At 37.2% G+C, this 27,302-nt stretch overlaps 1 protein-coding gene across 3 annotated transcripts in view; it reads left to right on the top strand.

The window, feature by feature from the left end:
* Window positions 1–525: 525 nt before the first annotated feature.
* CCDC141 (coiled-coil domain containing 141) overlaps window positions 526–27,302 on the top strand; it is a 174,988-nt gene continuing 148,211 nt past the window's right edge. For 2 of the 3 annotated variants that reach the window (XM_035696285.2, XM_049106194.1), the window contains exons 1-2: window positions 527–874; window positions 3,285–3,407. In XM_035696285.2, the coding sequence (XP_035552178.1) occupies window positions 773–874; window positions 3,285–3,407 (225 nt within the window). In that variant the 5' untranslated portion in view covers window positions 527–772. Of the gene's footprint in view, window positions 875–3,284; window positions 3,408–27,302 lie in introns of all 3 variants that reach the window. The other variant, XM_035696286.2, reaches the window with a different exon arrangement.

Below are 27,302 nucleotides of genomic sequence, written 5' to 3'. Positions count from 1 at the left end.
AAGGTATATTACTTCCTGGTCATCGTGATAATTGAATTTGAAAATGCTGGTGAGTGAAATAAAGCGGTCATAAAGACATCCTGAAATGGTAGAGATCTACTGATAATTGCTCACTGAAATATTTTTAAAATGTCCCTAACAAATCCAAGACTCTGAGAAAATGTGGCCATTCCATACAAGCTTCATTTGACAAAAGGCAATAATTTTTAGAAAGCAAATTAACCTAAAATTAGAAGCAATCTGTGGCTTAATCCCAAAATACATATTAGCACTTATTTTTAAGGTACATTTTGGGGGGCTTTCTTTGCATAAGGGTGACTTGAAAATCTTGCAAAGATATCCATCTTTGCAGGTCTAAGACTAGCTGGTTTCAAAGTCCACCCTAACTATATAGATTCAATGGCAAAACTAATTTGGGTTGTCAGGATGTAATTTTTTTCCATTTGCTATTAAACATCAGCTGATAGGCAGAGAGCTTGAAACTGCCCTCCCCGTTTAAGATAATGGCAAAAATATCAGGCACTTAGTGTTACCATACCAGGGGTGTGGCGATTCTTTCCCATTCTCTTCTCTCTCTCCCCTCTCATGATAAACTCAATGGGGTTGTCTATTTTTAACCTCCTGTTCTTTCCTTTTGGCAGAGTCATCAGTGTGAGCTGAGCGCTTTCCCTGAATGAATCCAAGTAACCCCAGTGATTGCCTTCTGAAATGACCAGCAGACACACATCTGTCCAGAGGCCGTCCAGAGTATAAATTCTGGTTCTGAAGTACCATGTCCAGCCAAGGAAGTCCTGGTGTGGGGTTTTCTACGACAACAGTCAGTTCAGTAGCTGTTCAGGCTGGGGACTCCAAAATTGTGATAGCTGTCATAAAGGTAAGACAACTTTCTTTTTTTTCTCTGCGGCTCTTGGCTTTTTGCAGGGTGTTGATAATCCTAAAGAACATTCCCACACAGTCAGCAGCACTCACCATATAGAAGATAGCGCACGTACATCTTACTGCTTTCTTAAATTGGCAGCTAAGAGAAACCTCTAAGTTTCAGCTACTTACTACAGTTTCTCTTTCAGTTAGTCAGAAAACATCTATAGCAGCTTAATTAAAACAAAAACAAAAAAACGTTACCATGTACTTTCGATTTGATTTTTAAAGGCAAAGTACTCAAGTGCTCATGACCACAAGTTCGTGGGTTACCAGGCTGGATAGTCAATTGGACCTGTGAAATGTTCGTGATTTTTGAGAGTGGATATGATGGAGGAAGGAAGAGGACAGTCGCAGTAGATATGAGGTGGCACTGTTTCCAGCATGATGGAGAACAGACAGGAGACACCTAGTAGGAGGCTCTGATATATGCCCTCTGCGGCCTTACTTTTGATGTGGTAAAGGCACTGGTAAATCGTTATCACATTTTGGGGGGAATGAAGACTCTGCCAGCGAAAGTGCAGAGGCATGCGTCAAATTTGCCCTTAACAGCAGGAAGTTGAAGCCACTTGCAGCTTAAGCTATTGCATATTTTACATCAAGTAATTCGCTGATTTGCAAAGAAAGCCACATACTTTAGGTTGAAGAAGACATCCATGATTTTATTTCCTATGAAAGTGTCTTGCAAAAACCCCTGAAGCATTATGCTCGGATTTAGACAAGTCACCACCTCAGGAATGCAGTGTTTAATGAGGGAACAAGGCAAACAAGCTCGTGCTCACCAGCCAGTTACTTTCAGGACCTCACCAATCTGAGTTGAATGATTTCTCTGGCTTAGAAGCCTAGACTGAGACCTGTTTAATTTAACTTAATTGCTGCAAATTTTATGTTAATATGAAAATTTGTAACAGGAAAGCAGCACTTGATACCGAGCAAAATGATTTACTCTAGAAGCACTGAATGTAAAGTGTTCCTAGCAATGTGATTCCTAGTGCTCCTGAGCCTTAGCCCCATGTAAACAGCACCTCTACTGATTCCCTTACCCTTGAGTCCTTTCAAAGGCAATAGGTAGACGTGGAAAGAAACCTGGCGCAGAAATAGCAAAAATTGATAATTTGCATGTAATTTTATGATGCTTTGAGTCACTAGAAATTTCAGCCATGAGAGAAAAGGGGCAAACTCCTTGTTTTCAAAAAGTTAACTTTTCTTTCCCTCAAATAAGAAATATTTCTGAGAGCAGGAAGAGGAATAATATGTATGGGATAAATTATAGGATAATCAGAGGTCAACGGATAGTGCAGGAAAAAAAAACCCTAAAATTACACTGGAAGTACTTATTTTAACTTGACTGAACGTTCCCTCTGACTACCCTCCATAGCTTCTTTAACTCACTACTGTTCCAAATAAAATAAGCCTCAAGCTTCTAAAAGAATAGAAGTGTCTGTGTCTGATCCGTATGGATTTGTTTCCAAACCATCTTAGGGCACTAATGATCTGGACTAGCCACATGTTTTTGTTTGTTTGTTTGTTTCATTTCTCTTCAACAATTTGCTTATCCATGTGCACGTGCCTCTTAGTGGTTCCTCTTGCTTAATCAGTTGTTGCTTCTTAGAAAAGCAATTCCCCAGGAAATGCAATAGTGAGTTATATCTTGGAGCAGTGAAAGTGTCCTACGTGAGGAAAACAATCTGGCTGCATTCATACGGCTGTTGTCACATGCATCAATTTTATTGACATTCTCATACATACTTTATTGATTACTCAACAACAAAAGTTGGAAAATGTTATGTTTTTACTTTACTACTCTAAGATAAAAATCTGTTGCTTCATCTGCTGTTTATTCTTCCCAGTTGGACCAGCAAGGTCAATGTAAAAACACTAATCAGACTAAATAGCATTTACAAAACCTTTCCTCTTTGGTGAAGTTTGCATCCTATTTATGCAGGTGCAGTTTCACTATTTTTATGGAATTCTGTGAGAGAGAATATACAGTTGTGCAACATGTTCTGTAATTTTGTCATATTCAATAATAATACTCTCTTGTATGTGTTCTTCCTTTGGGAATTTTTAACTTAAATAGAGTATGCCAAAAATAAATAAATAAATACAGTATTCCAAGAGAAAATAATTTACACTAAGAGTGGAAAAAAAAAGCCAATAAGGCATGGATTTATATTAAAACTGTTATATTTCAATTTAAGTAAGCCCTATCTCTATAGAAAAAATAAATTGTTCACAGTATAACTGAAACAAAAAGAAAGGAAGGAAGGAAACGAGGAAAAAGAAACAAAGAAGGAAAAGGAGAAGGGTAAAGAGGAAGAAACAAGAGGAACTGAAAGTGCATTTTATTTCATTTTTATTTATAGTGTGGCAAGTGGGTACAACTTCAATTGGCCGAATCACAACCCAATCTTCTAGAAATTGGTAGCAGTCAAGATGAAACCAAAAAACTTCTTCATGATCATGAACTTCTTTTGGCCAAGCTCAAGGTAAGATATTAAAATGTGAAGCAGATACAAATTAAAAAAAAAATGAGAAGCTATTTCTTATACTTCCTCTTGATTTCTCTGACATCACTGGCCTATGGCCATTGTAACATAGTGCCATATAGATAATGGAAAACCTCTATCCATAGTTATTTATGAGCAAATCCCAGCATTAGAGAGAAGTAACAAGATTTTTAAAAAACTTTCCCTAATGTGATAGAAAATATGGAGTGATAATATTTTCACTGTGGAAATATAACTAATTTTTTTTCCTGGCTGCCTCAGTGAAAAAAAAAATTCCATCATTTTTCCATTTCATCTATTATACTGTCAAACTCTCTGTTGTTAACGATACCTGCTGGCAAGAATAATACAGAAGCTTATTTTCCCTCTGTTGAGCTGTTGAAAATATCTGATTTTGTATTTAATATTAAGAGTTTTTGAAACCAAATAATAATTTTAGTAAAATCAGAGTTATTATTCCATATATGTGCGGTTCCTTAGTTCAGAATCTAAAAATAATATTAGCTTGAGATTACCAGATAAGGTATCGAGTCAGGACCTGCTACATAATTTGTGGGGCTCAGTGCAAAATAAAAAGGTAGGCCCCCTGTTCAAAAAGCAAGAAAAAGGTTTTTCTTGACCTGTCACATTGCATTTCATCTGCTATTTAATGTCTGTCTCCTTCATGCATGGGGTACGTGCTGGGCCAGTGCGCACCCTCACAAACTCTGAGCCCCCGGCCATAGCTCAGTGCACAGGGTGTGGCCTGGCTCCAACCTTTTCCTAGCTGTGACCTGGCCCCCCCTCCCCGCACTCCAGGGCAGATGGCAGAGGTCACTGAACAAGGGTGGGGACGCAGACAGGATACCAGAGACTCTCCCTGGGAGGCAGGACCCCATGTGAGATAGGGCACCAGTCCCTCAGCACTTCCTCTGTTGTCCCAAGGGACTTTACTTACAAAACACCAATTTCTAAATCAAATTATTAAAAATTTCAAAACAGTGACAGGCAGAGTCACTTTAGACTCCAAGTGGTGTGTCCCCTTCTAAGAAAGGAGCCCAGGGATGCAGCCAGCCCTTATAGGTAGCCTTTTAGGTAAGTGAATGTCTTCACTAAGATCAAAGAGGTTTGATTGGGCAACCGGTAATGACTATTTTTAGTGCTTCAACATTACTGGCTTCTGTGAACATCTAGCTGGATTTTACACTTGCTTCCTGGATTTAGAAGCAGATCTAAACTGCATCTGATATATACAGACCATGTTTTTCTGACTGCACAGTAGTAAAAGCAATTGGGTATATCAGGCTCGAAAGTTGAAGAAAACTTAGTACTGAAAGAGAGAGCCATTAGAATCCAAAATGTAGTCTCCTGTTTAGGCAGCTCCTTGCTCTGGGCTCTGGGCTGTCTTTCAAAGAAGAAATCCTTGGCTACCAGGAAGTCCTTTGTATATAAGAAAAAAACAAATCATGATGTGAAAGAGCATTGAACCAGGAATCAACAGATCTGTGTTGATTATACCACTAACTCATGTAACTCAGCTAAAAATTCAAAGTCTTGCTGCTGCTGCTACACAAATAAACTGAATTCCATGAATTGTGGAAACCCAAGACTTCCTCGAATTTTCTGCTCATCCTCAGAGGTTTACTTTCTCATGGTCTCCTTTGTCCCCAGCATCTTCTTAGATACCTGCCAACTGTTTGTGCTGAAGTTAACTTGGACTTGAAACCACATCCCTTCCCCTGTTGCCACTAATAATTCATGCCCAGCCTGCATTGCAGGTCTATTAATGAAATTCGGGGAAGCTCATGGAAGTCTGGGTCTTACAGACTCCCTCTCTTTTCTCCCAACCCTATTTCTGTCCAGGACCACACAACTCCAGGGAGAATGCTGTCTTAGGCAAAGCAGTACAGCTCCACAGCAACTATCACTAAATTTGCATACCTAAATCCATCCGGGAGCTGAGGGTGGGGTTGGATGGGAAAGGCTTCCCATTTAACAGGATCCATCCTCAGAAGATGCTTGTGGTTCTAGATTCCAAAGTCCTGTTGTCCTTTTATGCCAGTCTTCTGGATGGACTAGCCTTCTGGATTTCAGGCTCTTTAACTCTAAAATGAAGGGAGAGGATAGATCAAACAAAGCTTCATCTCTATTGTGGATCTTTCCATAAGGTGCCATGGGATCATGGGGCCATTCTCTTTCTGTGTGTGTGTGTGTGTGTGTGTGTGTGTGTGTGTGTGTATCTAAGAACATAAGGTCCCAGGTAAAAAGGCCTTTTGGCTTCATGTAGGCCCCTAGCCATTACCTCTTTATGTCCCTCTCCCATACCCTCCCTGACCCCCCCATCACTATCTACTAGGCACCCAGCCCCAAAAGAAATTTTAAGTAGTAGCATCATCCTCCAATGCTATTGATTTTAAAGAAGAAATCAAGAAGTCTGAAGTTCTGGATTTGTTGAGAAAAGACTTCTTAAAATAACGAAAAGGTAAATTCCATATTGTAGATATATAAATCAGGAATTTAACCAGTTTATTAGCTATTATGCTGTCAATGTTGGCATAGCTTAACCTGTAGCACAAAATTATTGGATCCAAGTTGGTTTTAATATGAGCTTTTTGAATGGTAAGAACATTAATAGTTCAATAAGCCAATAAATATTTAATATTTAAGTTCATTCCTGTCCTTTTCCAATACACAGAGCCCTGCAATTCATTCTAATTATAAAGAAGAATGCTGTTTAAGGGGTATTTAAAGGGTGTAGGGTTCAGTGCTGAGTCTACTCTAATTTGGGCGCTGCAGTTAGCCTCTCTGGTCTCAGGTTCTTCATTTGAAAAACTATGATAAAAGCAGTTACCTTCCAACACCTAAAAAGGGAAATTTGGGGGGAGAAATGCAATGATATATATATTATACCTGCTGCTTTTAAAAGAAAAAGTGGCATAATTGTTCTTTAATAATTAATATATCAGAGTAATTTGGATTCAATATTTGATAAATTAAATTAATTTAATTAATTTGATAGAAAAGCAACGTTCTGCCTCCATTGAAAATTGTCTAAAATTATAGTAATTTAGATTAAAAGGAACATTTCTGGAAATGCAGAATTTTTATGAGTTTTCTAATATTGTTAAATGTCTATACCCTGAAGATGTTATTTTCCTTTCAACAGTATAGGACTTAATTCCAGTGGAATGTCTAGAAAAAAAATATTTCCCTATTTTCAGTAGTGAAAACATAATTGTGTGGAAAAAACATTAACTCCCAAAAGACATCTAGATTCCCAAACCATACTCAAATTATCTCTAATGAGAAAGAAGAAATTCGAGAAAGGGGAGAGATTTGTCAGGTAAAGATTTGCTTATGGCTGCTCTCGACGTTACATTTCTTCTTTTTTTTTTTTTTTTTGACGTTACATTTCTAAGTGGTCCAGGAAGAAAGAGGAATTGGGAGTACATTAGGGATGTTTCTGAGAATGTTCTCTTCAGCATCTATCTTGCAACTAACAACATTGCTATTGTCCAAAGGAATGATACAAACCAAATAAACTTCCAGCCACTGGCTTCTGTATTTGTACATATACAATATTAGCATTCAGTGAAAAATGACCTTTTAGAGTATAAAATACTAAATTTCACCTCTGATTTGACTCATAAATCTATTAGTTCCGTGATTCTGACTAAATTTCTGACCCAGTGAGTACTTATTTTTGTCCTATTTCCATTTACTTAGCTAGAAATGAATTCATGAGAAATAGTCAAAATATATTAGTAGTAAAGCTAAAAGTCTTATTAAAATTTGCCTTACATAAGGAATAGCATGATTTTCTGCTGTGAACTTGAATACTTACTAAGAATGTAGTATTTAAAAATTTTTTTTATTGTACTAAAATATTTTAACGTAAAATTTGCCACTTCATCCATTTTTAAGTGTACATTTCCATGGCATTAATTACACTCAAAAGTGTACAACCATCAACACCATTTCCCAAACTTTTTCTTCACCTCAAATATAAATTCTGTACCTATTAAGCAACGACTCCTATTCTTGACTTCTCTGGCAACCTCAAATCTACTTTCTGCCTCTACAGATTTGTCAATTTTAGGTGCCTCTTATAAACGGACTAACTCTATAATATTTGTCCTTTGTGGTAGGCTTTATTTCACTTAGCATATAATGTTCTCAAGGTTCATCCACATTATAGCATGTATCAGAACTTCATTCCTTTTTATGAATGAATAATATTTCATTGTACGGATATACCACATTTTATTTATCCATTCATACTTTGATGAACCCTTGAGTTGTTTCCACTTTTTAACTATTATGAGAAATTCTATGGTGAAAGTTGGCGTACAAATATCTGAGGACCTGTTTTCAGTTATTTTGGGTATATTTAACTTTTTAAAGAAACATCAAAATGTCTTCATAGCAGTTGCATTGTACTACATTCCTACTAGCAACAACCATGTGTTCCAGTTTTTCTACATCCTTGCCCAAAGTGCTTTTTTTTGTTTTAGGTTATAGCCATTTTACCATGTGTGAAGTGGTACCTCATGGTGGTTTTGATTTGTATTTCCCTAATGACTAATAATGTTAATCCCCTTTTTATGTGTTTAGACAATCGTGTATCTTCCTTGGAGAAATGTCTAGTCAAGTCTTTTGCCCATTTTAAAATCAGGCTGTTTATTTTTTGTGGTTGAGTTATCAGAGTTCTTTATATATTTTGAATGTTAATCCTTTATATGTTTTAGATATTAATCCCTTATCAGATGTGATTTGCTGACATTTTCTCTCATTCTGTGGGTTGTTTTTTCACTTTCCTGATAAGGTCCTTTAAGATTGAAGAATAAAGTAAATCCATGTGACTTAATTATATATGTTTACACACTAGAGAAAATTTTACAGCATGTATGTTGAGAATGTGATGGAACCCTTTAGGAGGGTATTGGAAGAGGAATAATTTGTGTTATATTATCTGCGTCATAGCAGTGTTTTACTCAAAATGTTTATGTCATATAGGAAATCCACGTTCTCCCTTGCCTGATTTTCCTAGAGACCCAGACCCACAAGTTAGAAAATTCTACTCTCTCAGAAATTCTAGTCTCCCAGATGCTTTCACCCATCTCTCCAGATTCCCTACAGAAGCAAGGGGGGCTATGTTACCTGACTGGTGAGACTAGAGAAAGAAGTGGCTGCCATGGGGAAGCCAACCTCAAGGTCTCTCACTGCAGACCCTGTCTACCCATGGGCTACTTGCTCCTTACTCTGCTGCTGCTGGGCTGGTTGGAAATCCCTGCCTGGCAGAGGCTGGGTCACAATCTCACCCTCTAGGGCAACTAAATGTGTGTCTCTGCCTCAGACTCAACTCTCTTCAGAGGCAGGTCCCAATAACTAGATTTTAGGGAGAATAAATGGAAAACAAAATCAGCCTATCCTCTGGTCCAGTTTTACTGGTAATGAGGGCAGATACTTTGATCCATATCTCGCCTTGATGTCAGTTTTTCAATTGATTTGTAATTTTGAGGGAGAGAGGTAAGATTAATTTGTACCTTCCAAATTCCAGTATTAATTTTTTTTTTTAAAATTTAATCCTAGTGTAGTTAACATCAGTGTTATATTAGTTTCTGGCATACAATATGGTGATTCAACAATTCCATATGTTACCCAGTACCCATCAAAATAAGTGTATTCTCAGTCCCCATCACCTATTTCAACCTATTCCACCATCAGCCTTTCCTCTACCAGCTGTTTGTTTCCTATAGTTGAGTCTGGTTTTGGTCTTTTGGTCTCTCTCTCTCTCTCTCTCTTTTCCCCCATTGTTTGTTTTGTTTCTTAAATTCCACATGTGAGTGAAATCATATGGCATTTGTCTTTCTCTGATTGGCTTATTTCGCTTAGCTTTGTACTCTCTAGCTCCATCTATGTTATTGCAAATGGCAAGACTTCATTCTTTTAATGGCTGATTAATATCCTATTTTATATATACATACCACATCCTCTTTATCCATTCACCAGTTGATGGACATTTGGGCTCTTTCCATAATTCAACTATTTTTAAAAATTTATTAATTTTTTAAAGTAGACTCCATGCCCAGTGTGGAGCCCAGGGTGGGGGCTTGAACTCACAACCCTGAGATCAAGACCTGAGCAGAGGTCAAGAGTTGGACACTGAACTGATTGAACTACCCAGGTGTTCCCATAATTTGGCTATTGTAAATAATGCTGCTATAAACAAAGGGGTGCATATATCCCTTTGAATTAGTGTTTTTGTATTCTTTGGGTAAATACCCAGTTGTACAGATTACTGGATGTAGGGTAGTTCTATTTTTAACTTTATGAGGAAACCCCATATTGCCTTCCACAGTGGCTGCACCAGTTTGCTTTCCCACCATAGTATATGAGAGTTTCTTTTTTTCTATGGTTCAAGGGAGCTGTGTCTTAGAGTTGTATACATATAAAGTACCTGTCATATTTTTCACTGATCATTTTGAAGAAAATCTCTAAAATTAGGTAGGAACTATTCCTGGGAGAATAAGAGCTAGTAGGCAGTTTAGTTTTTCTCTTATACTTTTGAAAATGGAGAACTTTTTCCATTAAAAAACAAACAAACAAAAAGGACCCTTACAGTAAATGAAACAGTAAAACTTCCTAGTGATTTTCTCTACCTCACTTGGCTCTTTTCTAGTCTACAGGGTATTTCTTTTCTGAGATGTTCAGCTCCAGTAAGTACTATGGAGGAATGGAGTGAAATGAAATTCAAATAGCATCCTTTAGATTGGAGAATGCCATGGATAATCTGATAAAATATTGTTTATATAACAGAAGTTGGTTTAAGAGACAGTCTATGAGAGTAAGCTTCTCAGACATGGAGTTAAGGCACATTAATATTGCGAAAATCACAAATAATTTGTTAGTAGTTCAGGCTAAGCAGTTCAGAGTGTGATTATATATAATGAAGTGTTGATGGGAGTTGATTTACTAGAGGGGAAGGAATTCAATAAATGGAACTTTTTTAAAAAAATAAATGGAACATTTTGTGGGCACAGAGACTGTAGAGTAAAAAATTAGGGGAGGGCAATATCTTATCCCTGGTCTTGGTTTAGCAGTTAAGGTTGGACTTGACCCCTTGACAGAAGCTCAAGAACCTGTGGGAAACATGAGGCACTCACCATATTGCTTTGTGGCTGAGACACCAAGTGACAAAGAGTTGGCAAGAAAGAGAGGCATCTTCCATATTTCTGTAGGAAACAGCGCATGGCTTGGTTATAGCAAATACTGATAACTTTTTGACAACTTTAGAAGGACCCAGTACCCAGGAAGATTATGGCAGATTAAAGATGGCCATAAATTCTTTGGCACTCCTCCCATTGAGAAGTGGGGTCTGTGTTCATTTTCTTTACACTGGACTGACTCTTGTACTTCTTTGACCCAAATATTACAGCATAGATAATGCTGTACCAGTTTCCAGACCTAGCATCAAAAGACTGGCTGCATTTACTTTCTGTAATTTCAAATAGTCACTCTTGGAACTGAACCGACTTGTGAGGAAGTCAAGTAGCACTTTTGAGAGGCCCATGTGGAGAACTGAGGCTCCCAGCAACAGCTCTGGCTGAGATCTTGGGTAACAGCCAACCAACTTGCGAGTTATGTGAGTGAGCCATCTGAGCCGTCTTGGAAGTAGATTCTCCAGGCTTGGTAAAGCTGCCCAGCTGAACTGTGTGGAGCAGAGCAAAGCTTCCCCACTGAGCCCTGCCCAAGTTGAGAATTGTGACCAAAGTAAATAATTTTTTTAGGCTACTAAAATTCGCAGCAGTTTGTCACACAGCAAGAGGTAACTAGAACAGAGTGACAGCAAGAGTGGCATTCTCTGGGGATGTTGAAGTCAGCACTCATGAAAAAAAGGTACAGAAAGAAGAAAACAAGAATTTTCATGGAGAGACAGTTGAGAAATGGACCTGAAATTCTCTAAATGAAAGATGATGTGATTGTATTAATGATAAGCAAAGAGAAAATTCTGAAGTTTGTGAATGATTTAGTTTTGGAAAATTGAAAGCGGATTCAGAAATCTATCTATTGTAATGTTAGTCTGTTTAGCCTTCATTTTGGTATAGTTTCTTGAACAGGAGGAAAAGGTTTGTAGTTATAATTTAGCACACAGGGATATGCGCAACACATTATGGGTATAGTGTGGAAAGAATGACTAACTGCCAGAGGATCCAGGGGAAGCTTGACAGAGAAAATGATATTTGGCTGTCCTGGAGATGAATATGAGTTTTCCAGATACCGTAGACCAAATATAGAGGACAAACAATAGACTAGGAGAACTTTATTTGCAGTTTATATGAAAGGCAAAGGGTTACAATCCTTCATATTGATAAGAGAATCAAATAATCCAATAAATCAATAAAAACATCTGATTCACAGCAGAGAGGCAAATCACCAATAAACATTTAAAGGGATGTTCAACATCAGTAAGATGAGAAGCAAAGTGAAATAATAATAAAAAATAAACCATGATTCACCCTTAAAAATTCAAGATATTTATAATACCCAATGACAGTGAGAATACAAGGAAAGGGACATGCTACCATACTGTTGGTAGGAATTTGGACTGACACAATCATTTCAGAAACTAGCAAGCATTCAAATGTAAAATGCTTACATTCTGTGACTCAGCAACCTCGCTTCCCGGAATCTCTCCTTGGAAATGAGGGCACTCGGAAGAATATAGATATGAAAATGCTTTTGCTATGATATCGAGCATCTTTCCACATGTTCTTAATGGAATAATTTAACTGGAAACAAAACAATGACCCAACAATTGGGGAATATGTTTATAAATTAACCATTTATACTGATCATTTATAGTTTCTTTCATACTGTGAAGATTATGCTGAGTCCCAGACTTCTTGTTGTGACGTCGGTAAACTCTTAGATGTTTAACCCAATGTTGGTTGGGCTTTATGTTATTTGTCACCAAATACATTCCTATTTGAAATCTGAGTCAAAAGTCAGGATTACAACTAGTATTTTTTTAAGATCATAGGCCTATAGTCTCCAAGTTGTTTATTTAGAAAACAGTGCTTCTTTAAAATATAAACCTACAAACAACATTTTTCATTGAAAGTAGAACCCATAGTCCTTACTAGTTATCACAAAAAGGGTCTTGGTCTGAGATTTGGACTGACAGGACAAAACTCTGATGGTTTAAGAAATACAAATGAGGGATAGCATAGATAAAATAGTAGTGCTGGACTCATTCACCCCTACTCTCAATCTTCAGTACTGCTGAGTTAGCTTCAATGTTAGGATAAAAATATCCCTTCTGCATTCTATCCAGATGGCAACAGATCCTTCTACTTTAGAAAAGACCGAAGTATTTATTGTACTTAATCAAGAATGCATCTTTTCTAAATATAGATTTTTGTCTTAGATATATTACACCATATAAATGTGTAAAACTCAAGAATTTTTCAAACGGCATAGCTATATCATTCTCATGACAAGTTCATCAAGCTTTTAGTCCTCAGGAGAATAAGGCAAATTTCTGATTCTTTGGTTAGCCCAGTCTTCCAAATTACCTGTATCCTCTGTCTCCCTCCTACCATATATTTGATGTTTAGGGATTTGAGTGAGATTAGAATTTTTGTCTTAAAAAAATGGTATGAAAATGGAATAATGGTTCCAGTTCCAGGCAAAATGGAATAAACACCCTCCACCTTATCTCCCTTAAATGCAGGTATAAACGCTGGCAGATTGTGTGTATACAGAGGATGCTGAAAAGTAAGGACTAGCAGGTAGATTAGGGAAAGAGATGGGAATCCCCAGAACCGCCAAATAGTAGTGTTGTTGTTTTCTCCCTCCAGTGTTGCCCAGCTTCCATTCACAGGCAAGTTGACACCCTGAAGTATGCCCAGAAGTGGATGGCAAGAGCTCCAGAAGAGTCTTCTCTTTCACATCTACGCAGTAGAAAGAGGGCTTCCATGGGTCAGACAGAAAGAGAGGAAATACCAGGCTTTCATTTTTGTTTTTCTTTTCTTTTTTTTTTTTTTAGGTTTTATTTATTGATTTATTTGAGAGAGAAAGAAAGGGAGAAAGCACACCAGCAGGGGGAGAGCGGAAGGAGAGGGGTGGAGGGAGAGAGAGAGAATCCTCTAGCAGACTCCCCGCTGAGTAAGGACCCTGAGGTGGGGCTTGTTCCCAGGACCCTGCGATCAGTTTCTGAGCAGATGCTTAACTGACTGAGCCACCCAGGTGCCCCTGCTTTTTGCTTTTCTATTCTGTCTTCCCCAGCCCAGGCAATCCCCCAGAAGCAGCTGTGATGGAGAAGGTGGAGGCAACCACGCAGGTGCCTAAACTGCTGAGTGGAGGAAGCCCTCTCTGACCAGAGGAATTATGGCTCAGAGTTTGCAGTGAATTTGCATTGCTTTTTTTCCCCCCTCTGTTCTCCCCAATGTTTGGTCTTGCAGATACAGTGATGGGTACTGCATGGCTGGGTGAGTAAACCAAAACTCCAGGTTTCCAGCCAGAGGACTAGTAAGGGGGCTTCCAAGACACAAATTTCAGGCCCTGAGTCAAGCCAGTGAAATTAAAGGAAGCAATCTCATCTTTCAACTCCATAACCCATATTTCCATAGATGGCTCTCTGATTTTCATTTTAAAAAGCTCACTCTGTCAGTAGACAGGGAGCTCTGAAGAACCAAAAACTCTTAAATTCAGTTTCATGGGATACTTTTTTAAACTTTAATTTTCAACTCAAAACATATCCCAAGTTTTTACATTATTGAATTTGGAGAAACCCAAACCACCCAAGGCTGTTGCTCACTACTTTCTGAGAGCCTGAGGTTCTTTGGTTCAGTGATCCCATAGGCAATTAAACTTTTATTAATGTAGTGGGGAAAAAAAAACCCATTTTGCTAGTATGTTATACTTAGTAGAGGAGCAATAAATACCAATATATAATGCAAACCACACATGTAGCTTTAAATTTTCTAATTGCCACATATAAATTGTAGAGCATAAAATACTTACAGTAGAAAAGGATAAATATCTCAAATCAACAAAATTCCCACCTTATGAAATTAAAAAAATAAGAGCAAATTAAAATCAAAGCAGTCAGAATGAGGGAAAAAGTAAAGAGCGGAAATCAATGAAATTGTAAACAGGAAAACAATAGAGAAATAAATGGCTCTTTGAAAAGCTCAATGAAATCGATAAGCTTCTAGCCTGGCTACAAAAGGAAAAAAGAGAGAAGATGCCTAAATGTTAGGCGGGAGGGATGAGGCAGCAAGGTAAACCCCACAGACATTAAAAGGATAATATGGGAATACAATTAACAACTCTATGCATATAAATTCAACAACTTAGATGAAATGAACCAATTATTTTAGGACCCCAAATTGCCAAAACTCACCCAATAAGCAAAGTAAAAAGAAACAAGTGAAATTAATTTAATAATATGCTTGGTTCACCCCAATATATCACAAATTTTATCAAATAGCATGTAATCATTATAAAAATTATTTATGAGATATTGTATTTTTTTGTATTAACGTCTTCAAAATCCAGTATATACTTCTTACTTATAACACATAACAATTTGATGTAGCCACACTTCAATTAGCTAGTGGTTATCATATTGTACAAGGCAGATTTAGAGAATACAGAATAAACCCTCTGGGAATCAAATATTTTATTATTATTATTATTATTATTTTATTATTATTTTTTTTTTGCTCAGGAGAAGTCTGCTTATAACGAAGCCAACATATGTAGGGCCTGAAAAGGAAAATTATGAGATGAGATTTCTTTCAGGGACAAGAAGTGATCGAAAACCAGGCCAATTTATTTCCAATAGCAAATATTTGAAAGCAGTTAATAAAGTTATTAGACACTTTCATAGGAGGGACTAGAAATATTTTTCCTCGTGTAACATTTTTAAAACTATATACATGTATAAATGTATTTGTGCATGTATTCAGTCACTATTGCAATTAATTTTACTGGAGAAAGTAATTTTTTCAAACGAATTACATAAGCATATTTAAACAATGAAAAGAAAACCTTGTATTAATACAGTTTGAAAGACTGACCATAGAAGGCAGTAATTAAACTGTGAATTGTTTGGAAGCATTATTGCATTTCAGTAATAATTTTATGTGTAATTAATTTGTTCATTGTTTTTCCATTGCTCAAATATTGCTCAGTGGACTTCTTATGGTTTTGTTGCTTAATGGTGATAATAATGTGGGAGACAAATGCAATCCAAAATCTAAAATTACCCGAAGGGATTCTGTGGTAGGATTAATATTTAAAATACAGCCATTGCCAGATAATATATGGAAAACCTTTACCAAGTGCTGACAAATAGCTCATGCAAGAGTTCTATCAGCCCAATAGGAAAGAAAATTTATTTGGATCTCAAAGGAAGTGATGGGTAAAAATTGAGAGTTAAAATGACAGATCAGTGAAAGGTATTAACAAAGCTGTTGAGACAAGTATAAGAAAGATACGCATGGTATGTGAACAACCCTGCCAGGAAATGTCAACAGATGAGACTAAATTGGCCTAGTGGCTGAAGATTGGGCTAGATGGCAATACATGTTGGGCTACACAGATTTGACTGTGGCCAAACAAGAGTTCTTAAAGCAAGGAAAGATTTGATAAAAATTCAGTTTGAGAAAGGTCATCTTTATAATAGTTTACAGGGTGGGCTTCAATAGAAAATCACAGGAGTTAAAAGATGTATATGGAAGCTTTTAATAGACATTGGAACTTAGAATAGAGTTCTGAGTGTAAGAATAAAGAGAACTAAATTTGAAAATTTGGTTGTAATAGTATCAGATATATATATAGTAGAAATCATCATCATATATAGTAGAAATATACTTTGATGAATTCATAAATTATAAAATATTACTGAATCAAATAATTTATTTTTTACTTAAAGAGCAAGGGAAGAGTCAGTGATAATCCCAAACCTTAAAGCTGGTAGGATAAGAGAAATAGATGTCCCAATGATATTATTACCTAATTGCCAAAGAGGTGCCATTTTGAATGGAAATGTTCTTTATATTTGACAGACTGGAGATTAGTTATATCATTTGCTATAGTAGTTTTATGGAATAGTAATGCTGGATACCAAATTGCAGTTGTTTAGTGAACAAATGTGAAAGGAAGAATCAAAAATAGCAAAAATAGGCCATTTCTCCAATTAATTTGACTGAGGCAAAAAAGGTGATGCTGATTGGGAGAGACCAGTTAGGAGAAATGGGCAACTTTCGCTTGAGTAATGGAGTGTGAGAATTAGTGAAAAGTTTGTTTACTATGAATCTGAATTTCCATGAGATAAAATTGTGATGTTTGGAAGAATAGGGGCACAGTAAGAGAAAGTTTACAAAGAGGATAGATGAAAAGAAGTTCTTATACAAATGACCAAAGATAAGAGGAGTATGAGGCAGTTTTGAGATTCCAAATGGTCATGGTGGATTTGATCGTACAGTATCCTGGATGGAGAAGACTGGGATGGCCCCTTCCTATTCCGGTTGTTCTCAGTCTGATGACTGTTTCCAGACCCAGAACTCTAGACAGTTCAGGAAGCCAATGAAAGAAAATGATGAAAATAAACAATCTCCATATGGAATAGTAAGAGGAAGGAAGGCATCATTAGTTGGTTCTATTCTGGCTAGAATCTCCTAGGATCTTAAAAGGAAAACACAGGACACACATATCTAAGTCCCAAAGCTGAAAAATCAAAGGAAGCCTGGGACACCTGTATGTTTTTGAGTTTTTTTGCAGTAATTCTGATGCACAATGAGGAATAAAAGGCTCTGGCTCAAATCAGAAGAGGCAACTACCATCAAACAACCACATTAAAGTCTTTGAACAGAGGTACTGTCAATGGAATTGGCAAAAGGGGCCATGGAAAGTTAGAGGCAAAAATATTCAGGGTCATATCTCTAAACTTTGGGGAAAATGAAATTTCAAGGCAGAAGTATTGAATAATGCTTAGAAGAAGCATCATGTTCAAGGAATTTGCCATTAGGTTTGACTGTGAGGAGATTATTATTACTCTGAAAGCTTTCTGGAGTGCTCCCCATTTATGCTGTTGACCACATCCTCCTCTGAATCCCTTCTGTAATTTGTAGCCTATCTAACTCTACTTTGGATCCATTTCATGGAAAACCCTTATATGTTTCATTTTTGTTTTCTTCATTAGACTTTGATCATATTTATTTCCCTAGGGCCTAGCACTGTGCTTGGATTATATATCCAATAAATTTTTATAGAATGAACGAATAAACTAGACAAGGAAGGAATGAGTGCATTTATCTATTACGTATCTTCAGGAACCATTGATTTCTTTGTACTAACAAAAGAAACATGCATAAAAGGACTGTAGGTAACAGAAATGAAGTAGTGGTTATTTAAATGGTATTTACATTCCCTGCTCTTCTTGCTCACAATGGTTCTGAAGATTTTAAGGAGACTCAATTATTAATGTACAGAACATTTGGGATCCTTAGAGAACATAGTGGAACTGATAAAATATTAATACTATTAGTTTTTTTTTTTTTTTGATTTGTGTCATTATTCTTCTTCTAACTGAGCTGGAGGATGAGTTTCTGAGTAAATTATTGATATCCTCATTTTGGAATGCTAGGTCCCCCTCCTCTGAGAAGTGTTCCCTAAGCTCCAGTCCCATCTTAGGCCCATCTCTCTCCATGTGTTTCTACTGTGCTTTTCATGCAGCACCTCTGTACTTATAAGTTCAGTTTCATACCCTAATGTGGTATGTGTTCAAGTACAGACTATAAAATGAATGTTTAAAGTGTAGTTTATGAATAATTTATATCAGAGTCATCTTGGATACCTGTTAAAAGGAGCTATGAAGACCTCTATGAGATAAGACTCTGTGGATAGGGCAGCTTGCTATCTGCAGTTCTTCTGGGATCTTCCTATCATTTCGTGTCACTTTTAACTTTGGTTTGCTTAATTTTCTTTGCATATGTATGCAGTTCTCATAAGAGGATAAGCTTCCCTCTGGGCATAGATTGTGTTGGCACATACTAAGTTATTGTATGGATAATTTTTGTCTAAATTCACGTAAGAGTTTTGGAGCCTTGGGGTACCTAGGTGGCTCAGTTGGTTAAATGTCCAACTCTTTGGTTTTGGTTCAGGTCATGATTTCAGGGTCGTGGATCAAACCCCACACTGGGCTTCACACTAGATGTGGAGTGTGCTTAAGATTCTCTCTCCCCTTTTCCCTGTATCCCTCCCCTCTCTTTCTCTCTTGCTCTCCCCATCTCAAAAACAACAACAAAAAAAGAGTTTGGGATCCTAAATTGTAACCTAAATATAAACATAATACAGTGGACTTTTATTTTGTATGTGCTATGTGCCAAACACTTTTTAAAATCAGTATTTAATAAATTAAAAATATTAAATGATTTAGGTATATTAATTGGTTTAATTGTTTACATAACCATATGATATAAATTTAATGAGAGGCAATGCACCTTAGCAGTTGAGTGTGTAAGCTCAACCTACCTGAATATGAATCCCCATGTTCCTGCTTAGTTTTGTAATTCTGGGAAAGTTACTTATTCTCTCTCTGTCAATATCTTCATCTATAAAATGGGGATAATAATAGTGCCTACATGATGGATTAAAACACTGAAAGAATTTAGAACAGGGCCTCACACATTCTGTTGAATGATTGTTAACTATTATTATTTTTACAGATGAGGAAACTAATGCACACACAAGTCATTTGCTATAAAGCTAGAAAGTGATGGAGGGGACTCGAACTCCAGCAGTGTGCTTCTGTGCCATACCTATACTGGGTGTGCTGCATGACCATCAGCCATTAACTGGACTGTAAAATCACACTCATTCAAGAGGGTCATAAGGATGGTATGAGTAGCTTCTCAGCTGAATGAGAAGAACCACTCAATAATCTCTTATCAAGATTATGACCGTGAATTATAGAGAATTTGCAGTAACCAAGTCTCATAGCATCAAGATGGTTCTGCTCCACCAGACTAGATTCCCTATCTACTGTATTCATAAATCTATGCTTAGCTTTGGGGAGTAGAGAGACACAAAAGTAATGTGAGAGACATTCTTGGCCTCCAGCAGTTTATAGTGTGTAACAGCATAGGGAAAATGACCCTGGTAGCCCCATGAAGCAATTAAATAACAGTGAAATCACAACATCAAGGTGCTGGATGATTAATGAGGTCCCTAGATGAAAAGTGTTGATAGTCAAATTCAGGGGAAAAGAGAAATTAATCTAGCTGGAGTGCTTTCTTCGTGAAGGTGGAACTTAAGATCAACCTTGAAATATGGGGCTGTGGGAATAAGCAGTGCGGAGAAGAGTTTCTGGGAGAGGGCAGAGGGCTGACTCTTCATGCCAGAAGTAGCTATGTCTCTCCTCTACTTTGGCTTCATCCTGTGTACAAATGCTAGCTTAATACTAGGATTTATTTATCCTCCTGTTTGGTACAAAAACTTCCCAATGTTCTAGCTTTCATCAAGTTTTAGGGAATGTGTCATTCTCTTTGTTATTGTTTTTGTTTTTTACTGAAGCATGCTGGAGTTCAAGTTCTTCAGGAAAATGCACAATGGCATTCTTGATAAGCCTTCAGAACTCTGTTTTTTTGTTTTTTGTTTTGTTTTGTTTTTCAGTAACATAAAAGGGCACAGAACCCTTAGGGAAAGGTAGCAAATCTAAACAAATCCAAGGGTACAGACAATTTCCTCAAAAAACAGAAGCCACCATTAGTAGTCTAATCCATGCACCTGTGTATTATTTCTAATTACATTATTTACTTCATTTCACAGAACTGGCATGGAAGAGTCATTTATATGCAAAATACCCAAGAAGGAAAAAATTAAGAAAAGGCAGTTATGAAAGATAATGTGATAGAACTGTTTGGGTGCACTTAAACATCTGTTTGAAAATGCCATCTTTTATCAAGTCTGTGAGAAAGAAATATTTTTTTGAACAATTGTTTGGCAGTAAATTAAGGGAAAGAAAATATCTGCTCCCAGGGCATCCGGGTGGCTCGGTTGAGCTTCTGACTTAATTTCGGCTCTGGTCATGATCTCAGGGTTGTGGGATTGAGCCCTGGCACCATGCTGTGTGCTCAGTGTGGAGCCTGCGTAAGCTTCTCTCCCCCCCAGCCCCCTGCCTCTCGACCCATGCTTGCTTGTGCTCTCTCGCTATCTAGAAAAAGAAAGAAATATCTGGTCCCATTTACATTTAATTGTAAAGAGCCTAAGTTGTAACTTTGAAAGGTAAAGTTTGTTCTGGCATTTTTATTGTGAATGGATTTTTATGGTGCCTTAGTAAATGGCTCTGGTTTGAAAAGTGACCCCCTCGCCCCCTGTAAAAGCTTACTTTTTAAAATCCCAATTGGCTGATTCAGTACAATGTCAGAATTTTCCAAGTTGGTTTTCTTAATCTTGCCTCTTTGTCATTGCTTGTGTCACTGACATTTCCTAGTGACAACAGAATCATCCGATATTTTCCTGCCTGGGATTTAGCATAGAAACCCCTGGAAGTTAAGAGTTGTCACAAGAATTCTTCATTAAATGAGGGCTGTGGTCTAGCTTTCAGTTACAGGCTATTTCCACCCAGGACAGCTATGGCCCACAAGGGCTTTCAGCAGCCTGTTAGCTGCCACTTCGATCTCAAACTGGAAGCCAACCAGAAATCTAGTTCTGCCATTTGTGTGTGGATTTGGATTACCAGCCACCCAAACAGATACAGCACGGCGGTCACGCCATCGAACAGGCAAGTGCAGGACGGCTTTTGCAGCCAGAATTAGTTGGTGACATGTTCATTTCTCTTGCATCAGAAAAATATTTTAAGCCAGAAATCCAGTTTGCTTCTATACCGTATGTATAAACTAAAATTTAGAGTATGATTTATAGAAGAGGGTATAACCCATCCTGATAGTGAGACAAAAGCCCTAAAATTTTGGAAAGGAAGTTCGTACTTTCCAAAGTATATATTATCTCACATATTAGTTATCATTAGGAATGATGATGATGATGCTAATAGTTTTTGACTTTTATGGAAGACAGAATAATGGCCAGGCTCTTTAGATACATCGTCTCATTTTGTCCTTATCACACTATTATGAGGAAGGCATTCTTATCATGCCAATTTTCTGGATGTGAAAACTGAGACTCCTCAGAGTAGTCAACTGAGGTCACAAAGTCAGCAAGTGACCCACTCATGGTACAATTTCAGGGGGCACTTAGAGGGTACTTTTGCCCTCACATATCCATGCCCTTCTTCCAACCAGGCAGTTTCTGCTGCCAAAAATTCCACCAACAGAGGATTGTTCTTTCAAATAATCAATAGCCTGTTCTTCACTCAAATGCAAGTAGCGAAGCAAGCACCTTTCCATCCTGGTACATTTTGCGAATTGCTTCCTCTCTCTTTGTACTCTATCTCCTTTGGTTCCTTTGGTTGACACTTAGGATACTCTTTAAAAGTGTAGGGGGGAAAAGATGTAAGGGAGTAGGGGGGGAAATAATAGGAATCTTTTTACAGAAATAAAAGTCTTAAGTTAAAATAAATATTCTCTGCTAATAGATTTGTTGGGATTGGCGAGCATGTGAAAAAAGATTCATCATGAATATCAGGATTTCTTCCTACCTTCAAAATCACATATTTGCTTATTTAGTCCACCAACATTTATGGCTAATCTGTCTGACATCAGGAAACATTGGAGTCCATAGAAATATAACAAGTATTGCATATAACTGGGCTATACTGCTGATGTATTTCCATAAAATACTACTACCACAACTAGGTCAGAATAATTATGTGGCATACATATTTACTTTAGAAACTGCTTTCATATACATTGTCTCATTTTTGGTGACATATTAAGGACCAATGTGGTATGGACTCCCTTTTACAGGCAAGGAAACTGAGTCAGAGATTTGATGACTTGTTCATAGCTGGTAACTGCCGAACATCTAAAATCCAGAGTTTGTCATGATCTTTCCACTATGCTTTATAGTGAGGGCTTGTGGCACTTGCTGAGCATCCAAGACTCATTCTGTCTAGGAGTATATACCTGATTCCACAAAAACTGCTCTCACCTCATAGCCAATGATGGGGATGCCTTGGTCCCAAGTGAGGAACTGTGACCTACATCTAGTCCAGTGACAATGTGGAGTTTTCTAGTGTGGTGATCCTTAAGCGCCCTGGTGATGGTGATGTGCATGAGCCTAGAGGAGCACTGTGGCACCTGGTGGGGGATGTCACATAACTGACGTAAAGGGCTAAGGACAAAATTAAGTAAAATTATGGATTTTATATGAAACTTTTGGATTTTATTTTATTTTATTTTATTTAAGATTTTACTTATTCATGAGAGAGAGAGACGGAGGCACAGGCAGAGGGAGAAGCAGGGTCCTCATGGGGAGCCTGATGCAGGACTTCATCCCAGGGCCCCAGGATCATGACCTGAGCCAAAGGCAGACACTCAACCCCTGAGCCACCCAGGTGCCACATATACTCTTGGATTCTAACTGTAAAACTCCTTATATAATTGAATAGGAGAACTAAAAACACAATTGCTTTGACACATATAAATGTTTTTTATGGAACTCTTTGGATTATAAGTTATAGTAATAACAAGAAAGTCATTATTGCTAATGGATGTAAGGCTATTTTCTCATGTCTTACCTATTTAAATGATCTTCCCATCACTGTGAAATAGATTAAGAGCTATATAGTGATATATCTGAACTATATTGTTTCCACTTTTTAAAATAAATATTGGGATCCCTGGGTGGCACAGCGGTTTGGTGCCTGCCTTTGGCCCAGGGCACGATCCTGGAGACCCAGGATCGAGTCCCACGTCGGGCTCCCGGTGCATAGAGCCTGCTTCTCCCTCTGCCTGTGTCTCTGCCTCTCTCTCTCTCTCTCTCTGTGACTATCATAAATAAATAAAAATTTAAAAAATTAAAATAAGTATTATTATTCTTTAAATACAATAGAACTTTTTATTTTAAAAATTATTTTTGTGCTTTACATTATTGTTATAAATTTCGATTCTAACAAAGCATTTTTTTGCTTACTTAGAACTTATAAAAACAAAGCATTTTTGCTTACTTAGAACTTAGAAAAACAACAGAGTAACTGTATGCCTGCTATTATTTGAGTAAATTAAACACAAAGTCAAATGGAAAGGTTGCAGGTAAAAAAGTGTTTTGGTATGATTATCACAATTCTCATAATCAAGATCTGAGACTATGAGCATCATTTCATCTATCACCATAAGTTATTGCCTATACATGCTAAAGCAATGGATCTACTTGTCTCATTCAACAGGATTTGCCTGAATACATTTCATATGCAAGCACTGATCTAAGCTGGTAGGATTCAACAGTGAGCAAAACAGATAAAAGTCAATGCCCTCCTGAAATTTTATAATCTAGGAAAGGAAGACAAATAATGTGCAACTTACATGAAAAATAAATACGGGTGATGATATAAACCCAGATGCCAAGACAGTCGTCGTCTATGCTTATTGTCATTGAGTTCCATCCAGTCTAACATGTTTGTAAGATTTCATTTTATTTTTTAGATTTTTATGTATTTTTTATTTTTAAACTATTTTAGAAAATAATTTTAGATTCACAGGAGGTTACAAAGTTAGTTCAGAAAGGACTTGAGTACCCCTCCCTTGGTTTCCTCCAATGTTTACAACATATGCCGTTAGAATATAATATCAAAATGAGGAATCTTATACTGGGACAATGTATGTGCATATAAGTCATTTTATTACATGTGGAGAGTAGTGTGAACACCTCTGCAGCCAACACAGAGAGGATTCTCTTACCACAAAGATCTCCCTTTGCTACCCCTTTATATTCTCTTCCACATAGTCCCTGACTCCTGGCAGCCACGAATATGTTTCCCATTACCATTTCATCATTCAAGAATTTTATATAAATGGAGGCATACAATTTTGACTTTTTGAAATCGACTTTTATTTTTCACTCGGCAGCAGAATGCCCTGGAGATCTATCCAAGTTATGTGTATCAATAGTTCATTTCTTTTTTATTGCCAAGTAGCATTCAATGATATGAATCTATGAGTTGGTTTAACTGTTCACCCACTTAGGCTCATCTTACTTATTTCCAGGTTTTGGCTATTACAGATAAAGCTGCTCTGAACATTCGTGTATGGACTTTTCTGTGCGACTAAGTTTTCAATTCTCTGGGATAAATACAATGGCTGAGTCTTATGGTAGTTCCATGTTTATTTTTATAAGGAGGTGCCAGAATGTTTTCCAGAATGGCCATTCCATTTGCATTCCTATCAACATTGCTGACAGATTCAGTTTCTCCACGTCCTCATCAGCATTTAGTCTTGTCATGATTTTTTTTTCTTATTTTAGCACTTCTTTTGGGTGTGTGCTACATTAATTATTAAAGTGTAGTGTCCTACTGTAGAATATCATTTCACTTTTGATTTGAAGCAAGGTGTGAAGTAAAGAGAATAGAGAGTGAAAGAGAAGATATAATAGTTTATGAGTAGCTTTGCCTCCCTGAACAGTGCTAAAAGCTTTTCTATCTGAAATAAGTATGTAGTCAAACCGACATAAGAATTACTGGCACAAGAAAAAGAAATTTGTGGTATTGAGTAATTTAAGTATACAATAGTGAGGCCTTCATGTTGATGGGTCATTAGGATGAATGCATCTCTGTCACGATTAATGTTCTGTGTATATGAAGTCAAGGCTATAGGAAGTATTTATTATTTTTTTAAAATACGAAGGTACTTCACTTATCAATAATACAGCCATAAATAAATTTTATTGGTTCCAGGCAGCCCGGGTGGCTCAGAGGTTTAGCGCTGCCTTCAGCCCAGGCTGTGATCCTGGAGACCCGGCATCGAGTCCCACGTCGGGCTCCCTGCATGGAGCCTGTTTCTCCCTTTGCCTGTGTCTCTGCCTCTCTCTCTCTCTTTCTCGCTCTCTCTGTATCTCTCATGAATAAATAAATAAAATCTTAAAAAAAATTTTTTTTTATTGGTTCCCAGAGTCCCATCAAGATTGATAGGAATATTTGAGACATGTTTTAAGTATTTGGATTTGAATTAAGTATTGGGATCCAAAGAGACCTTTGTTTTATAATAGTAAGTAAACAGAACCACTAACCTATGTAACAAGAGCTCAGTGGACACAATTATATTTTTGAACCACCAAATAATAATTAACACTGACTTGGTGCTGTGTGAAGCCAAAGGAAGAAGGGCATACTCTGGCTTCGGGGACTTTATAATCTACTGGAAACTGGATTTTTGTTTTCTAAAATTTGCTTTTAAGGAATTATTATCCAAAAAAACTGTAATGGCCCATCTTCTCAGAATATGAATTTTAAAGCCCCTATTTCCTTTCTTTGCCATTTACCTTTTGCAGCGACTTCATCTTAAAGAATTTTTTTTAAAGATTTATTTCTTCATGAGACAGAGAGAGAGAGAGAGAGAGAGAGAGAGGCAGAGACACAGGCAGAGGGAGAAGCAGGCTCCATGCAGGGAGCCCGACGCGGGACTCGATCCCAGGACTCTGGGATCGTGCCCTGGGCCGAAGGCAGGCGCTAAACCACTGAGCCACCCAGGCGTCCAAGAATTTTTTTTTTTTAAATATATAATCCTGTAGGAGATGCAAGAATGGATAAATAGTTCTTACTCTCACCTAATTTATAATCTACAGAATTTAAGACTTTCCTATTTACAATTGTACTATACAATGAAATGTAACATGAAATCAGAAAGGTAGAAATAAAATGAGGAAGGAGTCCAGAGGAAGGAGGAATGCTTATGGCTGGGACAAATAGAAGGATTTGACACAGGAGGCAGCAATGGAACTAAGACTTGAAGCCTAACAGGTTTTGGATAGGCAGATGTGAAAATGTAGAATATTCTAGTTCAAAAGAACAGCAAACACAGAAACAAATATGTGATGTTACCTACAAGAGAATGACCAGATAATAGAACTCAACTATCTCTTTTTCTCAAAAGTTTCCAAACTTTCCATTCTTTGCTTTCAGGTATCCCAAGCTAATTGTCTCCAGTTTAGTGGTCACAAATATTATTTCTATGCATTAGAGACTCTACCTGTACTCCACGGTCTATTTTACACATAGACTCTGGCGCGTCAGGAAAACATATGCCGGATATGCCACATATATTTGCTCTTTTAGAAAATTGCTATTCAGGGGACCATTTAATGCTCCACTGAAGAGAAAATCCATAATCCTTTTTGTGCTCTGCATGGCAGTTGAGGTGGCATAATGTCCATAAAATATGCTATACTTAAAACCAGTGATTTCAAAGCTACACTTAAAAAGACAGAGTGCATTTTTTCAAGTATCATAGAATAGCCTCAGTTCCCTATTCTTTTGGAACCCAAAGGGAAAGTAGTGTCTTTTAGCATCTCTTTAAATAACCGGTTTTATGACGTTGGCCAGAGTGACTTTTTCTCAGATCCAATTCCAAAATACTTTCCTGAGTTTAATGACTAACCAAGTGGGAGAGGAAAAACTTAAATTAAACTGGCCTTGACCGAATCCTGAGGCAAGCCATTTTTCATGGATTGCTCATCTTAGAAGCTCCATATCTCATTGTCAACAAAGTCTGCTTACACTGTAAACTGGGCATTCCATTTTGTTCTAACAACTAGCTATTTTTTACAGAACAAAACAAAACAGAACAAAACCTAAACATGTTATTACTGTTACTGTTAATTAATCTAAGTGTTTATTTGGTGACTGCCCTGAGGATTCTTCAATTGGAGAATGGATTTTTTTAGTCTGAAAAAAATATATATTTTTTTACTAAGTAAAGAAGAAATTGATTT

The sequence above is a fragment of the Canis lupus genome, chromosome 36, assembly GCF_003254725.2.
Source record: "Canis lupus dingo isolate Sandy chromosome 36, ASM325472v2, whole genome shotgun sequence".
NCBI classification, from domain to species: domain Eukaryota; kingdom Metazoa; phylum Chordata; class Mammalia; order Carnivora; family Canidae; genus Canis; species Canis lupus.
The sequence above is the reverse complement of the archived record's forward strand: the minus strand, read 5'-3'. Positions and strand labels throughout refer to the sequence as shown.